This window comes from Mauremys reevesii, unplaced genomic scaffold (genome assembly GCF_016161935.1).
Source record: "Mauremys reevesii isolate NIE-2019 unplaced genomic scaffold, ASM1616193v1 Contig38, whole genome shotgun sequence".
Classification (NCBI taxonomy): Eukaryota; Metazoa; Chordata; order Testudines; family Geoemydidae; genus Mauremys; species Mauremys reevesii.
This window is the reverse complement of record NW_024100849.1, coordinates 135,592-156,035: the sequence shown is the minus strand read 5'-3', so window position 1 is coordinate 156,035 and position 20,444 is coordinate 135,592. Positions and strand designations below refer to the sequence as shown.

Genomic DNA, 20,444 nt, shown 5'->3' with positions numbered 1-20,444 from the left:
CAGCAAGCGGCAAAAGACCAGAAGTCCGAAGTGCAGACAGTGCGATGTTTATTGGGGTTACTGTCCAGCAAACTTGATTCCAATTTCCCTGCCTACTTCCTGTTTGACCCCAGTTTATATAGTAATATTCTCAGCTATACCTTAACCAATCATTGTACTGAAATCTATCTAACCAATCCTAACATATTGGAACATAATTCTCTAACCAATTATATCCCACTACCCTAATTAACTGACACCTACCAAAATTAATTACACAGCAGAGAGAAACAGTTAGAGAACCAGACAGATTAACAATAGAAAAGTGGGGGCCAAAAAAATAAAACACAGAGAAATGAGGGTTTCACAACCACAACCATTGATAAGTGATCTCTTGCCAGACAGGCTGCTGTCAAACTGAGCTCCTCACCAGCGGGTGGCTGGGAAATATTCTTGCTTGGAAATTAAGGTGCTTTCTGAGGTGCTGGGACCTGCATGTCACATCCCAGCTGGTCCATGGGCCTGCTTACAAATCCACATAGAAGGCAGAGTGCAGTTGGCATCATTCCACAAATTCCGGTTGATTGAATGGATGTGAACACAGTCTTCTCTGCCTCCAATCCCCTGATCCCAGTTGTCTGGCTGATTCTCCGCCCAGAACCTACAGATCAGAGTGTTAATGTCTCAGGGGAGAACCACAGCCAATTCCTGAGCTCAGTTCTGCTCTGCGGACTCTGTTGTTGGCAGGGGACCAAGACACCCAGCAATGACGCGGTGAAGCGATGCACCCCCCGGCCACCCCTCAGAGTTCTCCACAGCTCTTGTGGCCATGGTAACGAAGGGCTTCTGACGGCCGGGGGTAGCACCTGCCCTGCGCCTGACAGGCCAGCAAAGAGCCAAAGTCAGTGTGTGGCTCCAAATGCTGAGCAGCAGCAACTCGGATCTCAGTGCCCAGAACCAGAGCAGGTGGCACAGCACGTCCCAGGCACCCCCGAGATGGGAACGCAGGAACGGGGAGAGAGGGCAGCGGGGGACAGTCATTAACTTCTCCCTGGCCCTGCTTATGGGCCTCGCCCACAGCCCACTGAGGTCACTGCACCGACTGCAGCTGGCTCCGGCCATGCCCCCGGCCCCACAGCCTCCCCGTGCCCAGCCTGACCGAGGGGAGAGCGCAGCGCAATCCCAAGGAGAGCGGGAACCTGCCGCTCACTCCAGACTCCCCTGGCTGCACTGAGTCGACTTGGGGCCAGACCCTCAGCTGGTGCAAATCCCTGTGGTTCATTCCAGTCAATGCCGAGTTACCCCAGGGGAGGCTCTGGCCCTGGGTCTCAGTGGGCACTGAACACACACTCCGTGTTGAGGCTCCTGCTCTAAGCAAAGGGGCATTAGCAGGAATTCCTGAGGGGATTCACTGCTGTCATGGCAGCGCCCGGGGGCCTCCCTCAGGATTGGGCCCGCTGTGCCGGGTGCTGCATAGACACCAGGGGCTGTACAGACGCTGCCCGAAAGAGCTTGTGACCAATCGTGTAATAAATAATCACGTCTCTCAAGCTTTACTCACCCCCTGCTTGCGTCTGCTCTGTATTCTGTGCCATCCGCCCAGCGCCAGTTGCCTTCTGTCTCCCGGTCGGTGAGTCCAATCCAGTGATTTTGATCTTTGGTATCGCTGGAGAGAAACTCCTGCACAACACAGTTTGCAGCATATGCAGGTCACCCAAGAGAGGCTGCAGGATGCAGCCGCAGCTGCCTGGGCTGAACAGATTTTGGGGGAGAGGAAAGGGCGTCTGGTGGTGTGAGCAGGGCACTGGGCAGCGGGAGACGCGGTGTCCTGCCCCCAACGCTGACAGTGACTAGCTGGGAGACCCTGAGGGAGCCCTGGAGCAGCTCTGTGACTGTGTCTGCATCTGTATCTGCCTGGGGCTAACAGCAGTGACCTGTCTCAGAACACTCCCCCCACGGCCCCCTCAGAGCTGGGCTGCGGCAGGTACGGACGGGCACCTCAGAGTTCACACCAGCCCCCTGCCCTTGCAGGAGGCAAAGCTCAGAGCAGAGAACTGGGTGCAAAGTCTGGCCCTGTCGGAGGGTGGGATTTTCCTCCTCCGAAAGTGCCGCAGAGGCCTGGGGTGAGGGCTGCAGTGGGCACGTGGGGATAGAGGATTCTCTGAGAGGTGCATGGCCCCTTGCACACAAGCCTTCCAGATACAGGCTTCTAGATTGTCCAGCAAGAGCTCAGGCCTGGGGAGACGGATCAAAGGGGTCCTCACTGGGAAAGGCCATTGGGTTTGCAGGAAATGCTACATGGGAAGTAGGGAAAATCAGAAATGAGCCTGACCCCAAATCCCCCTCCCCCGGCACCCCAGACTCTGGGAATTCCAGATCCTGGCTCTGTTCCTCTGCCTCATCTCTGCTCTTACATTGATGGGTGAATCCCTTGTGTTAGGTACCAAGGCTTGGCATCCTCTCCGATGGTTTGCAACCTCTGCTGCCACCTTCTGCCTTCTTCTGGTGTGAAACAAGGCACTGACCCATTGTCCAAGCTCCTAGGAGGTTCCTGCACTCACCTGTTCCGCCTGGGAGGAGACAGAGGTCAGGTGCGAGTCCTGAGACACACAGAACCGCTCGGCCTCGTCCCACGACTTCCGTTCTTGTGAAAAGTAATAGAGGTTCCCACCGTAAAACTTCCAGCCCCTGGAGAGCTTTGTCAGCACGTCACCTAGGAGCAGAGACTGAGGTGAGACACCCGGGCTAAAGTCACAGGGACACGTGCAGGGAGCTCAGGGTTTCTAGTGCTGCATTTCCCCTGCCCTTCAGCTGCCCCCAGCCCAGGGAACTTTGGATTCTCCAGCATCATTCTCTGGGCACATGATGGATCCCAAAGAGCGCTGCAGAAAGCAGGCACCACGTGGTCACTCCCCCAGCACTGAAATGCAGCTGCATCTGGGCTGGAGCATGGGCGCTGGTCCCAGTGCAGAGCAGCACGGCTGTAATGGGAAAGGGGAGACTCACTGTTCAGCTGAGCTGGCAGGGGGAATTCAGGAGGGGGAATGTAGCTGCCCAAGGTGGAAGATCCCCTGGTTCAGTATCAACAATTTTCATTGATCATAAGTGGTGAAGGTCTCTAGTCTTTTGCAATTTGGCACCTCCCCAAACACCCTGCCAGGGGCACTGGCTCAGGGATGATTCTGAAAGTAACGCCCCATACGCTGAAATGCCAGGGTCACTTTTTCTCTGTGAGCTGACAGGTTTGGAGCGTCTAAGAAGAGCTGACAGCTGGGTGCTCCCATTAGGCTAATGAGACCTAGGGTGTAATTTAACTCCAAACCGATCACCACGGTGTGGGCACAGGTGCAGCCACCGGTGATTTTCAATGGAAGAGAACTCGGTGCTGGAGAAAGGCGCTGCGCTGTCAGCCTGGGAGCCTGAAATCCTCCGTTCATCCTCAGCACCAGCAGAAACAGCACCAGCCAGCACTGCAGCTAGTACTTACTGCAGCGACCTTGCACTGCTGCTCGTGCGGCACTGACGTTATCCAGCCGGATCTGGATTTCTCCATACGCTGCACTGACATTGTCCAGACGGATCTGGATTTCTCCATACGCTGCACTGACGTTACCCAGCTGGGCTTTCAGGATCCGGACTCCTACCTGCGCTTCATCCAATAGCTGCAGACCTAGAAGAAAGTCACCGTGACGTCAGTGGGATTGCAGAACACTTGATTATCAGCACGTGCAGTAGAGCAGCACCTACAGGCCCCTGTGTGCCAGGCGCTGTACGGACAGGAGGGGACAGTCCCTGCTCTCAACAGCTCACAGTCAGAATAGACGCGAGGTGGGAGAAATAAAGGATGATTTTCCTGCAGGGGAACTGAGGTGCAGGGAGAGGTGCCCAAGATCACACAGGAAGTTTGCAGCAGAGCTGGGAATTGACCCCAGCTCTCCTGAATTCTAGCCCTGTCCCCCCAATCTCCCCAGCCACCTCTTCCCAATCGCTCCCCCCTTGTGAGCTGTGAGTGGGTCCCCTGCAGCATGGGGCAGAGCTGGGGCTGCAAGAACATCCATTGTCCCAAGCCCTGGCCCCGGGCTCCAGGCCGGGATTTTGAACAGCCCAGCGTTCAGGCGAGTTCTGTGCCGGGGTTTAGTTCAGGCCCATTTTCTGACTGGACGCTGAATAACCTGATCCATGGACGGGTTTGTATGTGCAGCCCTGTGCCAGACAGACAGACAGTTGTGAGACGTGGCCACAAGGGGGCGCTCTGCCTCCAGCAATGGGACTGTGGCAGGGACCCAAATTATTGGAGCTGCACAGGGAGGGCTCAGGGACTGGGGGGCAAATGGAGACCCACGAGTGCAGCTCCACTGACGTCCTGCTTACACCAGGGTCTGAATTCGGCCCTGTGTGTCTCATGAGCTGCATCTGTCTTTCCCGCCAATGCAACCCTGACAATACAGGGGCCAAGGTGAAAACTATGGAGCGAAGGGAACAACAGTGAAAGGACGGAAGATGGTGACCACTAGGCATCCTGCGCAGGAGCATGGGGCGGATGCAGCCAGCCTGCCACTGCCAGGAAGGGAGCTAGGAGGGAGCCTGGAGCAGCCACCCGTCCCTGGGAACAGAGCCTCCGCTGGCAGAGGAAGGTGCGGAGCAGCAGCTCGTTAGATGGGGGACGGGACCACCTGGCAGGGAAGTCTATGGAGAGGAGCAGGAGGATGCCAGGCACCCCCCATCCCTGTAGGCAGGAGAGTGCTCAGCGTCCAGGCCAAGGGAGGGGAGCTGACCCACCCTGATGCCTAAGACCCTCGTCCTGCGACTTACTGTCCGATCCCTTTGCTGACGCGTCCGAGGCGTTGTCAGGCTGCAGAGAGACTTGGAGCTTCTGCGCCGCTTCTTCAACCGCTTGCAGCTTGCTCTGTGCCCGGAGATCTAGAAATCACACGTCTGCAGGTCAGCGACCGAACCGAACTGCGGCTGGAGACCAGCCACGGCCAGAGAAGGAACATGCTCCGAGCGCGAGGCTGTTCTCTATGACGTCTTTTATTTTAATCTTGGACAGCTTCCCTCCCGAGGAGCGACACCGGCACAGCCAAGGCCCCGTTCGGGGCTCTCTCCTGGTGTATGTCACAGAGCAGTGACCTGGAGCGGCCGGCTTCAGCCTCATGAGACGTGGCTCCCTCCTGCTCCTCGCCCGGGCCCGGCTGCCAGGGAGACTGGCCGAATGTGCTGCGGGGAGGGGGGAGGCGCAGTGGGAGAAGGACAGAGCCCCCCGCAGGTAACTCTGGCAGGGCAGGGAGTGCATGGTGGCCCTGGGCTGGGCACGGGGGTCGCTGGGCAGAGGAGACATGTGGGGCGGTCACGTGTCCTCCCCTTTAGATTGTGGCCCCCCAGCACGGGGAGGCACCAGTCGTCTTTGCCACTCACTGCCCCTAAGGAACAGGGGCTTGTCTCCCCTCTCCTCCAAGAGCTCTCCACTCCAGCTCCCTGTTTTCAGCTGTTTGCTGGCTCCAGGGCAGGGACTCTTTGGCAGAGCAGGGAATTAAACCCAGCAGTCTGAGCCCCAGACAAGCGCCCGAACCACTGGGCCGTACGGTCTCTCCGTAGGGCATTTCAATGGTGCCATGAGGACGCCTGGGGCTGAGGCTCATGCTGGTGATATGTGGAAAGGAACGGACCCAGCGTGAACCTCAGAGCACAGGTTGAGCATGTGGGGCTGCCACATGTGATCTGAAGTCCCTGAGGTGATGCTCAGGCAGCATGAAGTTCACCCAGCCCATCCCTGACAGGTGGTTGTCTAACCTGTCCTGAAAAACCTCCCGTGATGGGGGTTCCACAGCCTCCCCAGGTGACCTGTGCCAGTGCTGGACCATCGTTAGACTTAGAAAGTTTGTGCCAGTATCAAAGCAGCAGGGCAAGATCTTACAGCTCCATTCAAACTCCCTGGAGCAGGAGATTATTTGGAGAGACAGACTGGAAACACGGTCAATATTCTGCTGGAATGTGGGGGTGCCCCCCCCCCCCAGTCGAGCCAGCTGGCCTGTATGGAAGTTGGCAAACGTTGGGCTTGGAGCTGCAGCTGAACTTACAGAGAAGTGTCACAGCAAGGAGGGACGTGGCCAGGGCCAGACCCAGGAGGAGAAGGACAGCAGTGACGATGCCCCCTGCCCTGTGCCGCCAAGGGACCGATGTCTTGAGAGAATTTCCTTGAAGGAGAATGAGAAACGTATCCATGGAAAGTTACAGCTCAAATGCCACTGACCGAGGAAACTCCACCCCCCCAATTCCAATACCTGCTCAGCCTCCTAGTCCCTGACTGTGGTTAACAGCAACAGCGGAATGAGGCCAAATAAGGTCAGAACCGACCTGAACTCGAATGTGAAAAGTGACCCTCCCTAAATCAGGAGTGACTCTAGTGCCAGGCAGGCGTCCTGTGAGAGAGATCTGGGAGCAGGATTTCCCCCCTGCCTAAGCATTTCTTGAGAGGGAAGTTTAAGGCTTGTGAAGTCCAGGCCCAAAGGAGTATTTTTAAATGAGAAAAGGAACCTGAAACAACTTATGAAATATGAACTCAACGAGGCAGTGAAATGAGGGGAAATTATTCTGTGCAGGAGAAAAGTGGGGCTGACAGCAGCAGTGTGCTCAGAAGGGCCTTTCTACAGCATCCCTGTCTGATAACCCATCCCCAGGATGCTGGGCTCCACCCTGCAAGGCAGCCAAGGGGCGAATCACAGGGCAAAGCCCTAAGACTGTGTCTCCCCTGCACGTTAAAGGGAGAAGACGAGAGCTGCATTCGAGCCAGGATCTATGTGTAGACAGAAGTAAGTGTGCTCGGTGTGCTCTGGATTTGGTCTCTCCAAGGTGAACGGCAGCTGCTTGGAGACACAAGACTGTCAGATTCTCCTCTCCCTGAAAGTCTCAGCCTGCCGCACCCATGAGTGACAAGTTCTATGGGCCCGTGGTCCCCGAGCACCAGGAATATTCCTGGCCCATGGGCCTGGCTCCTGCCTGCCCCGCTCTGCACGCTCCCCCCGCATGTCCCCCGGCTCTGCCTGCCACCCCCAGGCGATTTAAAGCCGCCCAAGGGCGCCCACTGGCACCCGGCAGCGCAGCGGGACTGAACAGCTTCCTGCGCGCTCGTTTCACGTGGCTGCTGGAACGTCCTTGCAGCCCATTGTGGTGGGGCTGTGCCGCCATTGCACGAAGTCCCTGCCCCGAACACCCCTGCGGCCAACTGGAAGCTGTGGGAGCCGTCCCTGGGGACAGCAGCACGTGGAGACCCTCCTGGCCTGCCCTGCCTAGGAGCTGCTGCCGGAGGGGATGCCCCAGGTAATCCAATTACATTGCAGAAGTGGCTTCTCTCACTCTAACCAAAGGGTGAAGCTGCCTCTCACTAATGTACTGAGTTTACAGTTCTCAGCCTTTCCTGAAACAGATTCTGGGAGGAGCTTCTCTGTCACCCAGCGCAGGCTACATTCCCCTTGTGTTTTCCTTTGTCGCTGCAGAGAGCCTAGCTGAGCTCGGTGCGGAGCTGCAGCTGACTACGGCCACACCCTCCACTTCCGTCAGCCCCGTCTCCCTGCCTGTCTCCTGACCCTTCCTGGGCGTCTTTCATGTGTTCAAATCCAGAACAGCTGCCACACGGCACCTGGATTGCACTGAAACCAAAGGGGATAAACAACCCCCGGAGCAGGCCCTTGTTCAGCTGGCACCTGCACAACGAAACATAAGAACATAAGAACGGCCAGACTGGGTCAGACCAAAGGTCCATCCAGCCCAGTGTCCTGTCTGCCGACAGTGGCCAGTGCCAGGTGCCCCAGAGGGAATGAACAGAACAGGGAATCATCAAGTGATCCAGCCCCTGTTGCCCATTCCCAGCTTCTGGCAAACAGAGGTTAGGGACACCATCCCTGCCCATCCTGGCTAATAGCCATTGATGGACCTGTCCTCCATGAACTTGTCTAGGTCTTTTTTGAACCCAGCTAGAACTCCTGGGAGAGGCTGATGGTGGCAGTGAGCTGGGGAGGGGGAGCCTGGCTGGCTTTTATGGCCAGCCCATGGCACTGCGCTGCCCGGCAGGAGGCTGGGATGCCGTGCAGGGACTCCCATCTCTCCCCCTGTGCCCTTCTCCCGTTGGGGACTGGCAGGGGAGAGAACGCACTAGGAAGCACTGACCGAGCACCCTCGCCCACTGCCCGTGGTGCTGTCTGGCCAGCACAAGGCTGAGCTCTGGGGACGTGGTCAGTGGAGCAAGCGGTCGCTGCCCAGGACGCTCTGCAGAGACCACAAAGCCAAGGAGAGGCCAGCGGGATTCCAGGGTCCGGTGCAGCCTCTTGTGCTTACCTTTGGGCTGGGGAGCAGCTTCCGTCATCAGCATGTTCTCATAGATATTGTCCCTCGCCATTGTCCTGCCTCCGCGCTGAGCCGAGCCCCTGATGACTGGCCTGTGGGTCCTTTCAGCAGCCTGCTGGGTTAGAGCCTCCCTCTGACAGCAGCCCTGGCCCAGAAATAGAAATGGGAAGTGATGCCTGGCGGTGAGAGCCACTCTGTTCCCAGCTAGGCCATGTATTCTTGCCAGCACTCCCACAGTATTCGTGCCAGCAAGTTAAAGAAGTATGGGCTTGATGATTGGACTATAAGGTGGATAGAAAGCTGGCTAGATTATCGGGCTCAACGGGTAATGATCAACGGCTCCAGGTCTAGTTGGCAGCCCGTTTCAAGTGGACTGCCCCAAGGCTCGGTCCTGCGGCTGGTTTTGTTCAACATCTTCATTCATGATCTGGAGGATGGTGTGGACTGCACCCTCAGCAAGTTTACAGATGACACTAAACTGGGAGGAGCGGTAGATACGCTGGAGGGTAGGACTAGGATACAGAGGGACCTAGACAAATTAGAGGATTGGGCCAAAAGAAATATGATGAGATTCAACAAGAACAAGTGCAGAGTCCGGCACTTAGGAAGGAAGAATCCCAAGCACTGCTACAGACTAGGGACCGAATGGCTGGGCAGCAGTTCTGCAGAAAAGGACCTAGGGGTTACAGTGGACGAGAAGTTGGATATGAGTCAGCAGTGTGCCCTTGTTGCCAAGAAGGCTCATGGCATTTGGGGCTGTATAAGTAGGGGCATTGCCAGCAGATCGAGGGACGTGATCATTCCCCTCTACTCAGCACTGGTGAGGCTCATCTGGAGCACTGTGTCCAGTTTTGGGCCCCACACTACAAGAAGGATGTGGATAAATTGGAAAGAGTCCAGCGGAGGGCAACAAAAATGATTAGGGGGCTGGGGCACATGACTTATGAGGAGAGGCTGAGGGAACTGGGATTGTTTAGTCTGCAGAAGAGAAGAGTGAGGGGAGATTTGATAGCTGCTTTCAACTACCTGAAAGGGGGTTCCAAAGAGGATGGATCTAGACTGTTCTCAGTGGTGGCAGTTGACAGAACAAGGAGTAATGGTCTCAAGTTGCAGTGGGGGAGGTTTAGGTTGGATATTAGGAAACACTATTTCACTAGGAGGGTGGTGAAGCACTGGAATGGGTTCCCTAGGGAGGTGGTGGAATCTCCTTCCTTAGAGGTTTTTAAGGTCAGGCTTGACAAAGCCCTGGCTGGGATGATTTAGTTGGTGTTGGTCCTGCTTTGAGCAGGGGGTTGGACTAGATACCTCCTGAGGTCCCTTGCAGCCCTAATATTCTGCTGCTGTATTAAACACAGATCATCCCTATTCACAACAACAGAACCGGGTTTGCCTTTAGCACATTTCCAGTATCACCCACAATGTCTGTCTGGGGAGGGCAGGGATAGGGTCCAGAGGGACCTAGACAAATTGGAGGATTGGGCCAAAAGAAACCTGATGAGGTTCAACAAGGAAAAGTGCAGAGTCTTGCACTTAGGAATGAAGAATCACATGCACTGCTACAGGCTGGGGACTGACTGGCTAAGCAGCAGTTCTGCAGAAAAGGACCTGGGGTTACAGTGGAGGAGAAGCTGGATATGAGTCAGCAGTGTGCCCTTGTTGCCAAGAAGGCTAACGGCATTTTGGTCTGTACAAGTAGGAGCATTGCCAGCAGATTGGGGGAAGTGATTATTCCCCTGTATTCAGCACTGGTGAGGCCACACCTGGAGTATTGCGTCCAGTTTGGGGGCCCCACTACAAAAAGGATGTTTACAAATTGGAGACAGTTCAGCAGAGGGCAATGGAAATGATCAGGGGTCTGGAGCACATGACTTACGAGGAGAGGATGACGGAACTGGGATTGTTTAGTCTTCAGAAGAGAAGAATGAGGGGGGATTTAATAGAAACCTTCAGCTACCTGAAAGGGGGTTCCAAAGAGGATGGATCTAGACTGTTCTCAGTGGTAGCAGGAGACAGAACAAGGAGCAATGGTCTCAAGTTGCAGTTGGGGAGGTCTAGGTTGGATATTAGGAAACACTATTTCACTAGGAGGGTGGTGAAGCACTGGAATGGGTTACCTAGGGAGGTGGTGGAATTTCCTTCCCTAGAGGTTGTTAAGGTCAGGCTTGACAAAGCCTTGGCTGGGATGATTTAGTTGGGGTTGGTCCTGCTTTGAGCAGGGGGTGGGACTAGATACCTCCTGAGGCCCCTTCCAACCCTGAGATTCTATGATTCTATGTGTGGTCAGCCCTAGTGGTGGAAGCGAGATTTCAGCCAATGGGCTAGAGCTGGGTCCAGCGTGGGCAGCCTCCGGGAAATGGGCCCAGGGTAAGAAGCCAAATGGCAGAGCCAGGGTGGGGGGCACAGAGGCAGAGCCCGGGATCAGTACCAGCGAGACAGATGCCCAAGCCAGAAGTGGGGGGCCAAGCAGTGAGTGAGGCAGGGGCAGGGCTGGGCATCAAACCGGACGTCTGAAGCCGAAGGGGAGCAGGGGCTGGAGCAGAGCAGGAGCAGGGCCTGGCAGCCGGCCGGAGCAGGGCCTGGACGAAGAGGAAGCACAGCTGCAGCAGCAAGATCCACACTGAGCAGCCACTGATCTCAGCTGGGTGCCAGGCTTCTAAGCAGGCTGGTGAGAGTCGGGCAGCAGCTGTCCCCACCGGTCCGGTCCCTGACAAGACCTGGCAATAGGGACTCCCGGTTTCTATTCCTTGCTCTGCTCCTGACTCACTGGGAGACTGTGGGCAAGTTACCTGACCTGTCTGTGCCTCAGTTTCCCCCCCCCCATTTACCATTCTAAGGAAATAGGAGGGGGGATCAGAGGGATCAGGGCTTTGGTAAGGGCCTACAGAGCCTTTCAGCTCAAGGCATACGGGTAAAAGCCAGCCAAAGTTGCCACGTCTCACGAGATAAATATGCGACCCTGCCCTTCAAAAACAAGCCCAACCCCCCAAACCAAGCAGGTCGGTCAGAGGTGACATGAGCTGCCCTGGGGCTGGCCAGCCGCCCCCGGGTTCCTGGTCCCAACTTCCACCCCCGGCCAGTGTCCCCTGTTGTTCTCCTCCGACAGCCCTGAGCCCCCGCCCTCTCGGGAACCCTGGGGGAGGGGCAGGGAGGTGAGCTGAGGAAGGGCGGGAAGCAGGGGGAGGAAGGATGGGGGTGGAGGGGATAGATGGTTGGATGGGGACGCAGGGGGTGGGGGAGGAGCGGTGGGTGGGGGACGCAGGGGGAGGGGAGAGGCGGGGATAGGGAAGGAGCGGAAGGAAGTGGAGTGGGGTGGATGGGGAAGGAAGGGGAAGGGGAGGGAGTGGAGCAGGGAGGTGGTTGGAGGGGGAGGGGGAGGGCATGGAGGAGTGCAATGGGGCGGACTGCCCCCTCCCTGTGAGAGTGGGCTGCAGCAGGCCAGGGCGCCTGCACAGACAGGGAGCCAATCAAAAAAGGGCTTATTGTGAGCCAATCAGGGCCCAGTTTGGAGACAGCCAATCAGGGCCAGGCTCAGACGTATATAAAGGCTGCTCAGGAAGGTAGCAGTCAGTCTGTCCCAGGCCTTTGAGGGGGGAGGGTTGGTCTCCAAGGGTGGAGACTAGCACCATGGACAGCGCAGAGCTGGCCTGGCTCAGGGAGCTCGAGCTCGAGCCCGTAGCCCGCCAGGCTGCAGGCCCTGAACGGAAGGGCCTAGCGGGTGCAAGGAGCCGTAGGGGAAGCGGCCCAGGGAAGCAGACAGACGAGGGAGAGAAGGAGGGCAGCGAGGCTGCCGCCAGAGGGTCCCTGGGCCGGGACCCAGAGCAGAGGGTGGGCCTGGGTTCCCCCCCCCCTTCACTCCTTGCAGTACACCCAGCCAATGGCCGTAGGGAGCGGCCATTGTACTACGCCAGATCCCTGACAAGAAGGGATTGGACTCAGAGGGTGGTTGGACATTGTGGCTGGGGTGTGGGACTGCTGATCACCGAACCCCGGAAGGGGGTGCAGATGGATGAAGGGGCACTGCTGGAGGGCAGTGGCCTCGAAGATGATGCCGCCGAGCAGGCAGCAGTGTGGGTCCAGAGACAGCAACAGAGGGCAGAATGATGGACGGGACACCACCAGGAGGAGGCGCTCCACTGGACAGAGCTAATTCCCGGAGTCACCAGCAGGAGGCACCAGGTGGTGAGTCCTGACCCGTTAAAAAGGGAGAGACGGGTGGATGGGGGAAGGAGGCGTGAAGTAAGAGAAGACAGCGCTCTGTCGGCAGCACCTGGCCATAGGTGCTGGATCTAGGGGGGCTGCCGCACCCCCTGGCTGGAGGTGGTTTCCATCACATGCAGGGTTACAGTTCGGTTCAGTGGCTCTCAGCACCCCACTATTCACATTGTTCCAGCCCCCTGGGCCCAGCCTTTCATGGCCCCCTCTTGCGGGTGGGGCTCTGGTGAGAGCGTAAAGGCATCATCCCCATGCGCGGCGCGTGCGATTGGCTGTCGGAGGTCGTGCAGCGGAGGGGCTGGGCCTGGGGAAGCCTGGGCCCTCTCCCCTCCTGGGATACCCCCAGCTCCGCCCCAGCCATGGCATCCTGCTCTGTGTCCTGGCCCACATGTGTTGTGGGGCCTCCAGTGTCATCCCGCTGAAGCACGGTGAGGGGCAGGCTGGGGGCAGTGTGGGGGGCCAGGCCTGCGTCCTGCTCCTTGCCTCCGGACCATGCCCCCTCCCCCCTGACCATGGCACCCTGGGCAGTCACCCACATCGCCCGCCCCGAAGGCCGGCCCTATCCTGGGGCATCCACGACTGTCCAAATCTGCATCTTTTTCCTATGACCATCCACGGGTAGGAGTTCTGCTGTCCAAAGAGACAGAACCTGCTCACTGCCCCGGCGGTAACATGGGATGAGAGGGGGCACGTGTGCAATCAAAGGTTAGCGTGTTACACAAGCACTCCTGGGGAGTACGAGCAGCACTGGTACAAGCAGCCAAGTGGGCACATGCCCAGCGATACACAAACGTTGGTGGCTGAACGCCAACATGACTTTGTAGCGTGGACACGGCCTCGGTCGCCATCTCTGGGGCTGTACAGGAAGTTTCCAGGAAGGACAAGCAGCCTTGCAGGTTCCACATTCACCGGGAGCTGAGCCGGTCAGAGCTCAAGGGGAAGGTTACAAACATGGGAGCTAGAGACAGCCCTGGGGGCCTGGTGACTGATCCATGTGGGACCAAGGGCTGTGTCTGCTGTGAAGGCTGCATCCCAGTTCCTGAGCCACCTTGGAAACAGGCCCCTGATTCCCCATCTCACTGAACAACGAGGAGATGCTTGTCTGTTAGCTGTGGGACGGGAATAGCTGCTGGACGGACGGAGCTTTGGACTGGTGTTTGCTGAGGAGATGCTGAGGTGCTGGGTGGGGACGGAGAGGCCGCCATTCTCCTCAGGCCCTGGAGAGTCCAGAGGGGGGACACATACATTTGGAGCCTCCCCCCCCTCCCCCAGAGACTGGGAAATGATCAGTGTGAGGTCAGAGGGGAATGCTCGGAAGGTGTGGCCCAAACTCCACAAGTGAGTGTTGTGGTGTTACCTTGCACTGAAGTACATGCAACAGCAACAGCACCGGGAGTCTCTGTAAGGAACCCCACAGATTTACTGCCGAACCGCGCTGCTGAGGGGACTGAAAAGTGTCCCACATACTGTCTGCAAGGGGCTGTGTGTGTGTTAAACGTTCGCTCACTAAGAAATTGTCTGGGACTCTGAGCTGACTGGCAGCTGTCGTTAACCCCTACAGGCAGGGGCTGGTACCGGAGCGCTGAGCTTCAGTTCTGTGCAATACGTTTCTTTTTTGAAGCCCTGAAAAGACAGAGCTCAGGCCTGCGCTTCAGCAGGGAGTTGTGCTGAGGGGGAGGGAAGTGGGGTGTCACAGTTACACATAATTCTACCTCCGCCTCCCCCAGCCCATTGCATCTCTGTGCCCTGCTGCAGCATCGCCACTGGTCCAGCCCGGCCTGACTCCTGGCAGCGGCTTTCCCCTCCCCTACCAGGTGGGTGGTGTCAGGGGCGGGCTGGCCCTTTTAGGGGATTTGGGCTCAGCCCCATCAGTGTGCAGTTAGCCCCCTGCCCCCTACAGGTGATGGGTTTGGGACACTGGCTGGATCAGACATCAGGTGATGGTAGCCTGGGGTAGGGGCAGGGCTGCTTGTAAAATGGAGCCTGCTGTCTCACAGAGGGGAGACAAGGGGCTCAGAAAGACATAGGGGGCTGGTGGGAGAGGCCCAGAGTCTTGCAAGGGGCTGGTCGAGCTGCCTCGCTCAGGGAGAGCTGGTGCCCGGTGCCCTGATAGACGGGGAAAGGGCAGAAAGAGACCTGTGGAGGATCCAGAGGGGATCCTGGGAGCACCTTCCCCAACACCAACCAGAGGAAAAGGCCTGGCTGGAGCTACCTGAGTGAGGGCCAGGAGCCAACCCTTAAGGCCTGGTCATCACTGCAGAAGAGGGACCTTAACTTAGAGAATCATAGAACCATCGATCTATAAGGGGCCGCAAGGGTCATCTAGTCTAATCCTGCCAAGCTGCCGGGTTTGCTGTGTCTAAACCATCCCAGACAGTCGGCGAGCCTTTGAAACCCTCCAGTGAAGGAGCTTCCACAACCTCTCTAGGCATCTGTTCCATTGTCCTACTGTTCTTACAGTGAGGAAGTTTGTCCTGAGATTTAATCTCGATCTGCTGTGCTGTAGTTTGAACCCATCGCCCGTCGTCCTGCCGTCTGTGGCAAAAGAGAACAACTTTTCCCCATCTTTCTTATGGCAGCCTTTCACGTGTTTGAAAATCAATGTCATGTCCCCCCTTAGTCTCCTCTTTTCCAAAACAAACATACCCAGTTCCTTCAGTCTTTGCTCAGATGACTTGCTCAGACATTCCATCCCTCTGGCCATCTGTGTCCACCTCTGGATACTCTCCAGTTTCTTTACACCCTTTCTATACAGTGGTGACCAGAATTGGACACAGTTCTCCAGCTGAGGCCTACCCAGCACTGAGTAGACTGTTACTGTCACCTCCTATGACTTTCATGCGAGGCCTCTGTTAATGCAACCTAAAACTGCATTTGCTTTTTCTGCAACAGCATCACATTGCTGACTCATGTTGAGGTTGGGATCCACCACAACTCCCCGATCCTTCTCAGCTGTGCTGCTGCCAAACCAGTTTTCCCCCATTCTGTATTTGTGTATTTGGTTGTTCTTCCCTATGTGTAGCACCTTACGTTTGTCTTTGTTGAATTTCATGTTGTTGTCTATAGCCCAGTTCTCCAATTTAGCAAGATCCCTCTGAATTTTAGCTTTATCCTCCAAAGTGCTGCAACCCTTCCCGCCTAGCCTTGGGTCACCAGCAGACTCAATCCGTGTGCTCTCCACACCTACACGCAGGTCAGTACTGAAGAACTTGAGTTAACTAACTTGAGGTAAAATCCGAGTGAAGACAAGGCTGTGTGTAGTTTTCACATGAGCTCTTAGCAGATCACGTTAAAGCCGGTGGAGGAGCCTAACAACTAATGTGAAAAATATGACCTGCCTTATGTCCATGAGGATTTAGTTTGAGTTAAGGGCAAACCTTTCTCCCCATCCTGACAAGGCCATTCGGAGCTTAGGAGCGCTGCAGGGGACTGCTAAGCATGGAGAAAAAGACTTTTAATGAAAATTAGAATCTTTTGGTTAAACCCAAATGACAAAACATGCAACCGAGAGAGTAGGAGACAACTGGAGGATGATAAATCTGAAAGTCTTCTGCCTGAAATGCAGCCTGCTGGTAAGAAAATCCAATTTTCTGGTCCAACTGTGCCCTTGAATAACTCAGAAACCTCCTGCGACACAGAGTACAAAGAGAGCCGGAATGCATGTTCTCTTGAGGTTAACACTAGGCTGGGGCGGAAGTTGGTTTTAACAGGAAACCTCCCTTTCCTCCACTGAAAATGTTGTTTCTCACGTTGGCTGAGGATGGAAGCTAGCTTACAACAACTGCCCACTGCAGTAGGACTGGGTTCTGCCATGCTTATCCACACGGGGTTATACCTTCCCCCGCAAGCAGCCTCATTCATTTCAAGGGGACCAGCTGCAAATTAAGGTATTTCTCATAGTGAGTAAAAGTGGCAGAATCTCACCCTCTGGCTTGGTCTACACTGCAGAGTTCATAGAATATCAGGGCTGGAAGGGACCTCAGGAGGTATCTAGTCCAACCCTCTGCTCAAAGCAGGACCAATCCCAAACTAAATCATCCCAGCCAGGGCTTTGTCAAGCCTGACCTTAAAAACCTCTAAGGAAGAAGATTCCACCACCTCCCTAGGGAACCCATTGCAGTGCTTCACCACGCTCTGAGTGAAGAAGTTTTTCCTAATATCCAACCTAAACCTCCCCCATTGCAACTTGAGACCATTGCTCCTTGTTCTGTCTTCTGCTACCACTGAGAACAGCCAGGCTCCATCCTCTTTGGAACTCCCTTTCAGGTAGTTGAAAGCAGCTATCAAATCCCCCCTCACTCTTCTCTTCTGCAGACTAAACAATCCCAGTTCCCTCAGCCTCTCCTCATAAGTCATGTGCTCCAGCCCCCTAATCATTTTTGTTGCCCTCTGCTGGACTCTTTCCAATTTTTTCACATCCTTCTTGTAGTGTGGGGCCCAAAACTGGACACAGTACTCCAGATGAGGCCTCACCAAGGTCAAATAGAGGGGAATGATCACATCCCTCGATCTGCTGGCAATGCCCCAACTTATACAGCCCAAAATGCCATTATCCTTCTTGGCAACAAGGGCACACTGTCAACTCATCCAGCTTCTCATCCACTGTAACTCCCTAGGTCCTTTTCTGCAGAACTGCTTCCTAGCCATTCGGTCCCTAGTCTGTAACAGTGAATGGGATTCTTCTGTCCTAAGTGCAGGACTCTCAACAAGGACATGTGCAACCTCATCAGGTTTCTTTTGGCCCAGTCCTCTAATTTGTCTAGGTCCCTCTGTATCCTATCCCTACCCTCCAGCGTATCAACCACTCCTCCCAGTTTAGTGTCACTGCAAACTTGCGGAGAGTGCAGTCCACACCATCCTCCATATCATTAATGAAGATATTGAATAAAACCGGCCCCAGGACTGACCCTTGGAGCACTCCACTTGAAACCGGCTGGAGCCGTTGATCACTACTTGTTGAATCCGACAATCTAGCCAGCTTTCTATCCACCTTATAGTCCAATCGGCCAGCCCATACTTCTTTAACTTGCTGGCAAGAATACTGTAGGAGAGCGTATCAAAAGCTTTGCTAAAGTCAAGGAATAACACATCCATTGCTTTCCCCTCATCCACAGAGCCAGTTATCTCCTCATAGAAGGCAATTAGGTTAGTCAGGCATGACTTGCCCTTGGTGAATCCATGCTGACTGTTCCTGATCACTTTCCTCTCCTCTAAGTGCTTCAGAATTGATTCCTTGAGGACCTGTTCCATAATTTTTCCAGGGACTGAGGTGAGGCTGACTGGCCTGTAGTTCCCCGGATCCTCCTCCTTCCCCTTTTTAAAGATGGGCACTACATTAGCCTTTTTCCAGTCATCTGGGACCTCCCCCGTTCGCCATGAGTTTTCAAAGATAATGGCCAATGGCTCTGCAATCTCATCCGCCAACTCCTTTAGCACCCTCGGATGCAGCGCATCCGGCCCCATGGACTTGTGCTCATTCAGTTTTTCTAAATCGTCCCGAACCACTTCTTTCTCCACAGAGGGATGGTCACCTTCTCCCCATACTGTGCTGCCCAGTGCAGCTGTCTGGGAGCTGACCTTGTCTGTGAAGACAGAGGCAAAAAAAGCATTGAGTACACTAGCTTTTTCCACATCCTCTGTCACTAGGTTGCCTCCCTCGTTCAGTAAGGGGCCCACACTTTCCTTGACTTTCTTTTTGTTGCTAACATACCTGAAGAAACCCTTCTTGTTACTCTTAACCTCTCTTGCTAGCTGCAACTCCAAGTGTGATTTGGCCTTCCTGATTTCACTCCTGCATGCCTGAGCAATATTTTATACTCCTCCCTGGTCACTTGTCCAATCTTCCACTTCTTGTAAGCTGCTCTTTTGCGTTTAAGATCAGCAAGGATTTCACTGTTAAGCCAAGCTGGTCGCCTGCCATATTTACTGTTCTTCCTACACATCGGGATGGTTTTTTCCTGCAACCTCAATAAGGATTCTTTAAAATACAGCCAGCTTTCCTGGACTCCTTTCCCCTTCATGTTATTTTCCCAGGGGATCCTGCCCATCAGCTCCCCGAGGGAGTGAAAGTCTGCTTTTCTGAAGTCCAGGGTCTGTATTCTGCTGCTCTCCTTTCTTCCTTGTGTCAGGATCCTGAACTCGACCATCTCATGGTCACTGCCTCCCAGGTTCCCATCCACTTTTGCTTCCCCTACTAATTGTTCCTGATTTAAGAACATAAGAACATAAGAAAGGCCGTACCGGGTCAGACCAAAGGTCCATCTAGCCCAGTATCTGTCTACCGACAGTGGCCAATGCCAGGTGCCCCTGAGGGAGTGAACCTAACAGGCAATGATCAAGTGATCTCTCTCCTGCCATCCATCTCCATCCTCTGACGAACAGAGGCTAGGGACACCATTCTTACCCATCCTGGCTAATACCCATTTATGGACTTAGCCACCATGAATTTATCCAGTCCCCTTTTAAACATTGTTATAGTCCTAGCCTTCACAACCTCCTCAGGTAAGGAGTTCCACAAGTTGACTGTGCGCTGCGTGAAGAAGAACTTCCTTTTATTTGTTTTAAACCTGCTGCCTATTAATTTCATTTGGTGACCCCTAGTTCTTGTATTATGGGAATAAGTAAATAACTTTTCCTTATCCACTTTCTCAACATACAATACAATGCAACTCCCCCACCTTTTCTGCCCTGCCTGTCCTTCCTGAACAGTTTATATCCATCCATGACAGTAATGCATTTGTGAGCAGTAGGTCAAGAAGAGGTCTGCCCCTAGTTGGTTCCTCCAGCACTTGGACCAGGAAATTGTCCCCTACACTTTCCAAAAACTTCCTTGATTGTCTGTGCACCGCTGTATTGCTCTCCCAGCAGTTATCAGGGTGATTAAAGTCTCCCATGAGAACCAGGGCCTGCGATCTAGTAGCTTCTGCTAGTTGCCAGAAGAAAGCCTCGTCACCTCATCCCCCTGGTCTGGTGGTCTGTAGCAGACTCCCACCACAACATCACCCTTGTTGCTTCCCACTTCTAAACTTAATCCAGAGACTCTCAGGTTTTTCTGTAGTTTCATACCGGAGCTCTGAGCAGTCATACTGCTCTCTTACATACAATGCAACTCCCCCACCTTTTCTGCCCTGCCTGTCCTTCCTGAACAGTTTATATCCATCCATGACAGTAATGCAGTCATGTGAGTTATCCCACCAAGTCTCTGTTATTCCAATCATGTCATAATTCCTTGACTGTGCCAGGACTTCCAGTTCTCCCTGCTTGTTTCCCAGGCTTCTTGCATTTGTGTCTAGGCAATTAAGATAACTCGCTGATCATCCCCCTTTCTCAGAATGAGACAGGAGTCCTCCCCTCTTGCACTACCTACTTGTGCTTTCTCCCGATATCCCACTTCCCCACTTACCTCGGGGCTTTGGTCTCCTTCCCCCAGTGAACCTAGTTTAAAGCCCTCCTCACTAGGTTAGCCAGCCTGCTTGCAAAGATGCTCTTCCCTCTCTTCGTGAGGTGCAGCCCGTTTCTGCCTAGCAATCCTTCTTCTTGGAAGACCATCCCATGGTCAAAGAATCCAAACCCTTCTCTCCAACACCATCTGCGTAGCCATTCGTTGATTTCCACGACTCGACGGTCTCTACCCTGGCCTTTTCCTGCCACAGGGAGGATAGACAAGAACACCACTTGTGCCTCAAACTCCTTTATACTTCTTCCCAGAGCCACGTAGTCTGCAGTGATCTGCTCAAGGTCATTCTTGGCAGTATCATTGGTGCCCACGTGGAGAAGCAAGAAGGGGTAGCGATCCGAGGGCTTGATGAGTCTCGGCAGTCTCTCCATCACATCGTGAATCCTAGCTCCTGGCAAGCAGCTGGCGACAGGGTGGCTCTCACCACCGGGCATCACTTCTCATTTCTATTTCTGGG

General features: G+C 54.8%; 1 protein-coding gene across 1 annotated transcript; it reads right to left on the bottom strand.

Moving 5' to 3' along the window:
• Positions 1 to 52: 52 nt before the first annotated feature.
• Positions 53 to 19,952, bottom strand: LOC120393930 (C-type lectin domain family 4 member F-like). Its single transcript, XM_039518389.1, has 8 exons — positions 19,934 to 19,952; positions 8,311 to 8,464; positions 6,057 to 6,173; positions 4,792 to 4,899; positions 3,467 to 3,649; positions 2,541 to 2,692; positions 1,541 to 1,659; positions 53 to 640 (listed from the first exon to the last, which is right to left on the bottom strand). The coding sequence occupies exons 2-8, from the start codon at positions 8,369 to 8,371 to the stop codon at positions 478 to 480; spliced, it is 903 nt and encodes a 300-aa protein (XP_039374323.1). The 5' UTR covers positions 8,372 to 8,464; positions 19,934 to 19,952; the 3' UTR covers positions 53 to 477.
• Between the last annotated feature and the right edge of the window lie 492 nt (positions 19,953 to 20,444).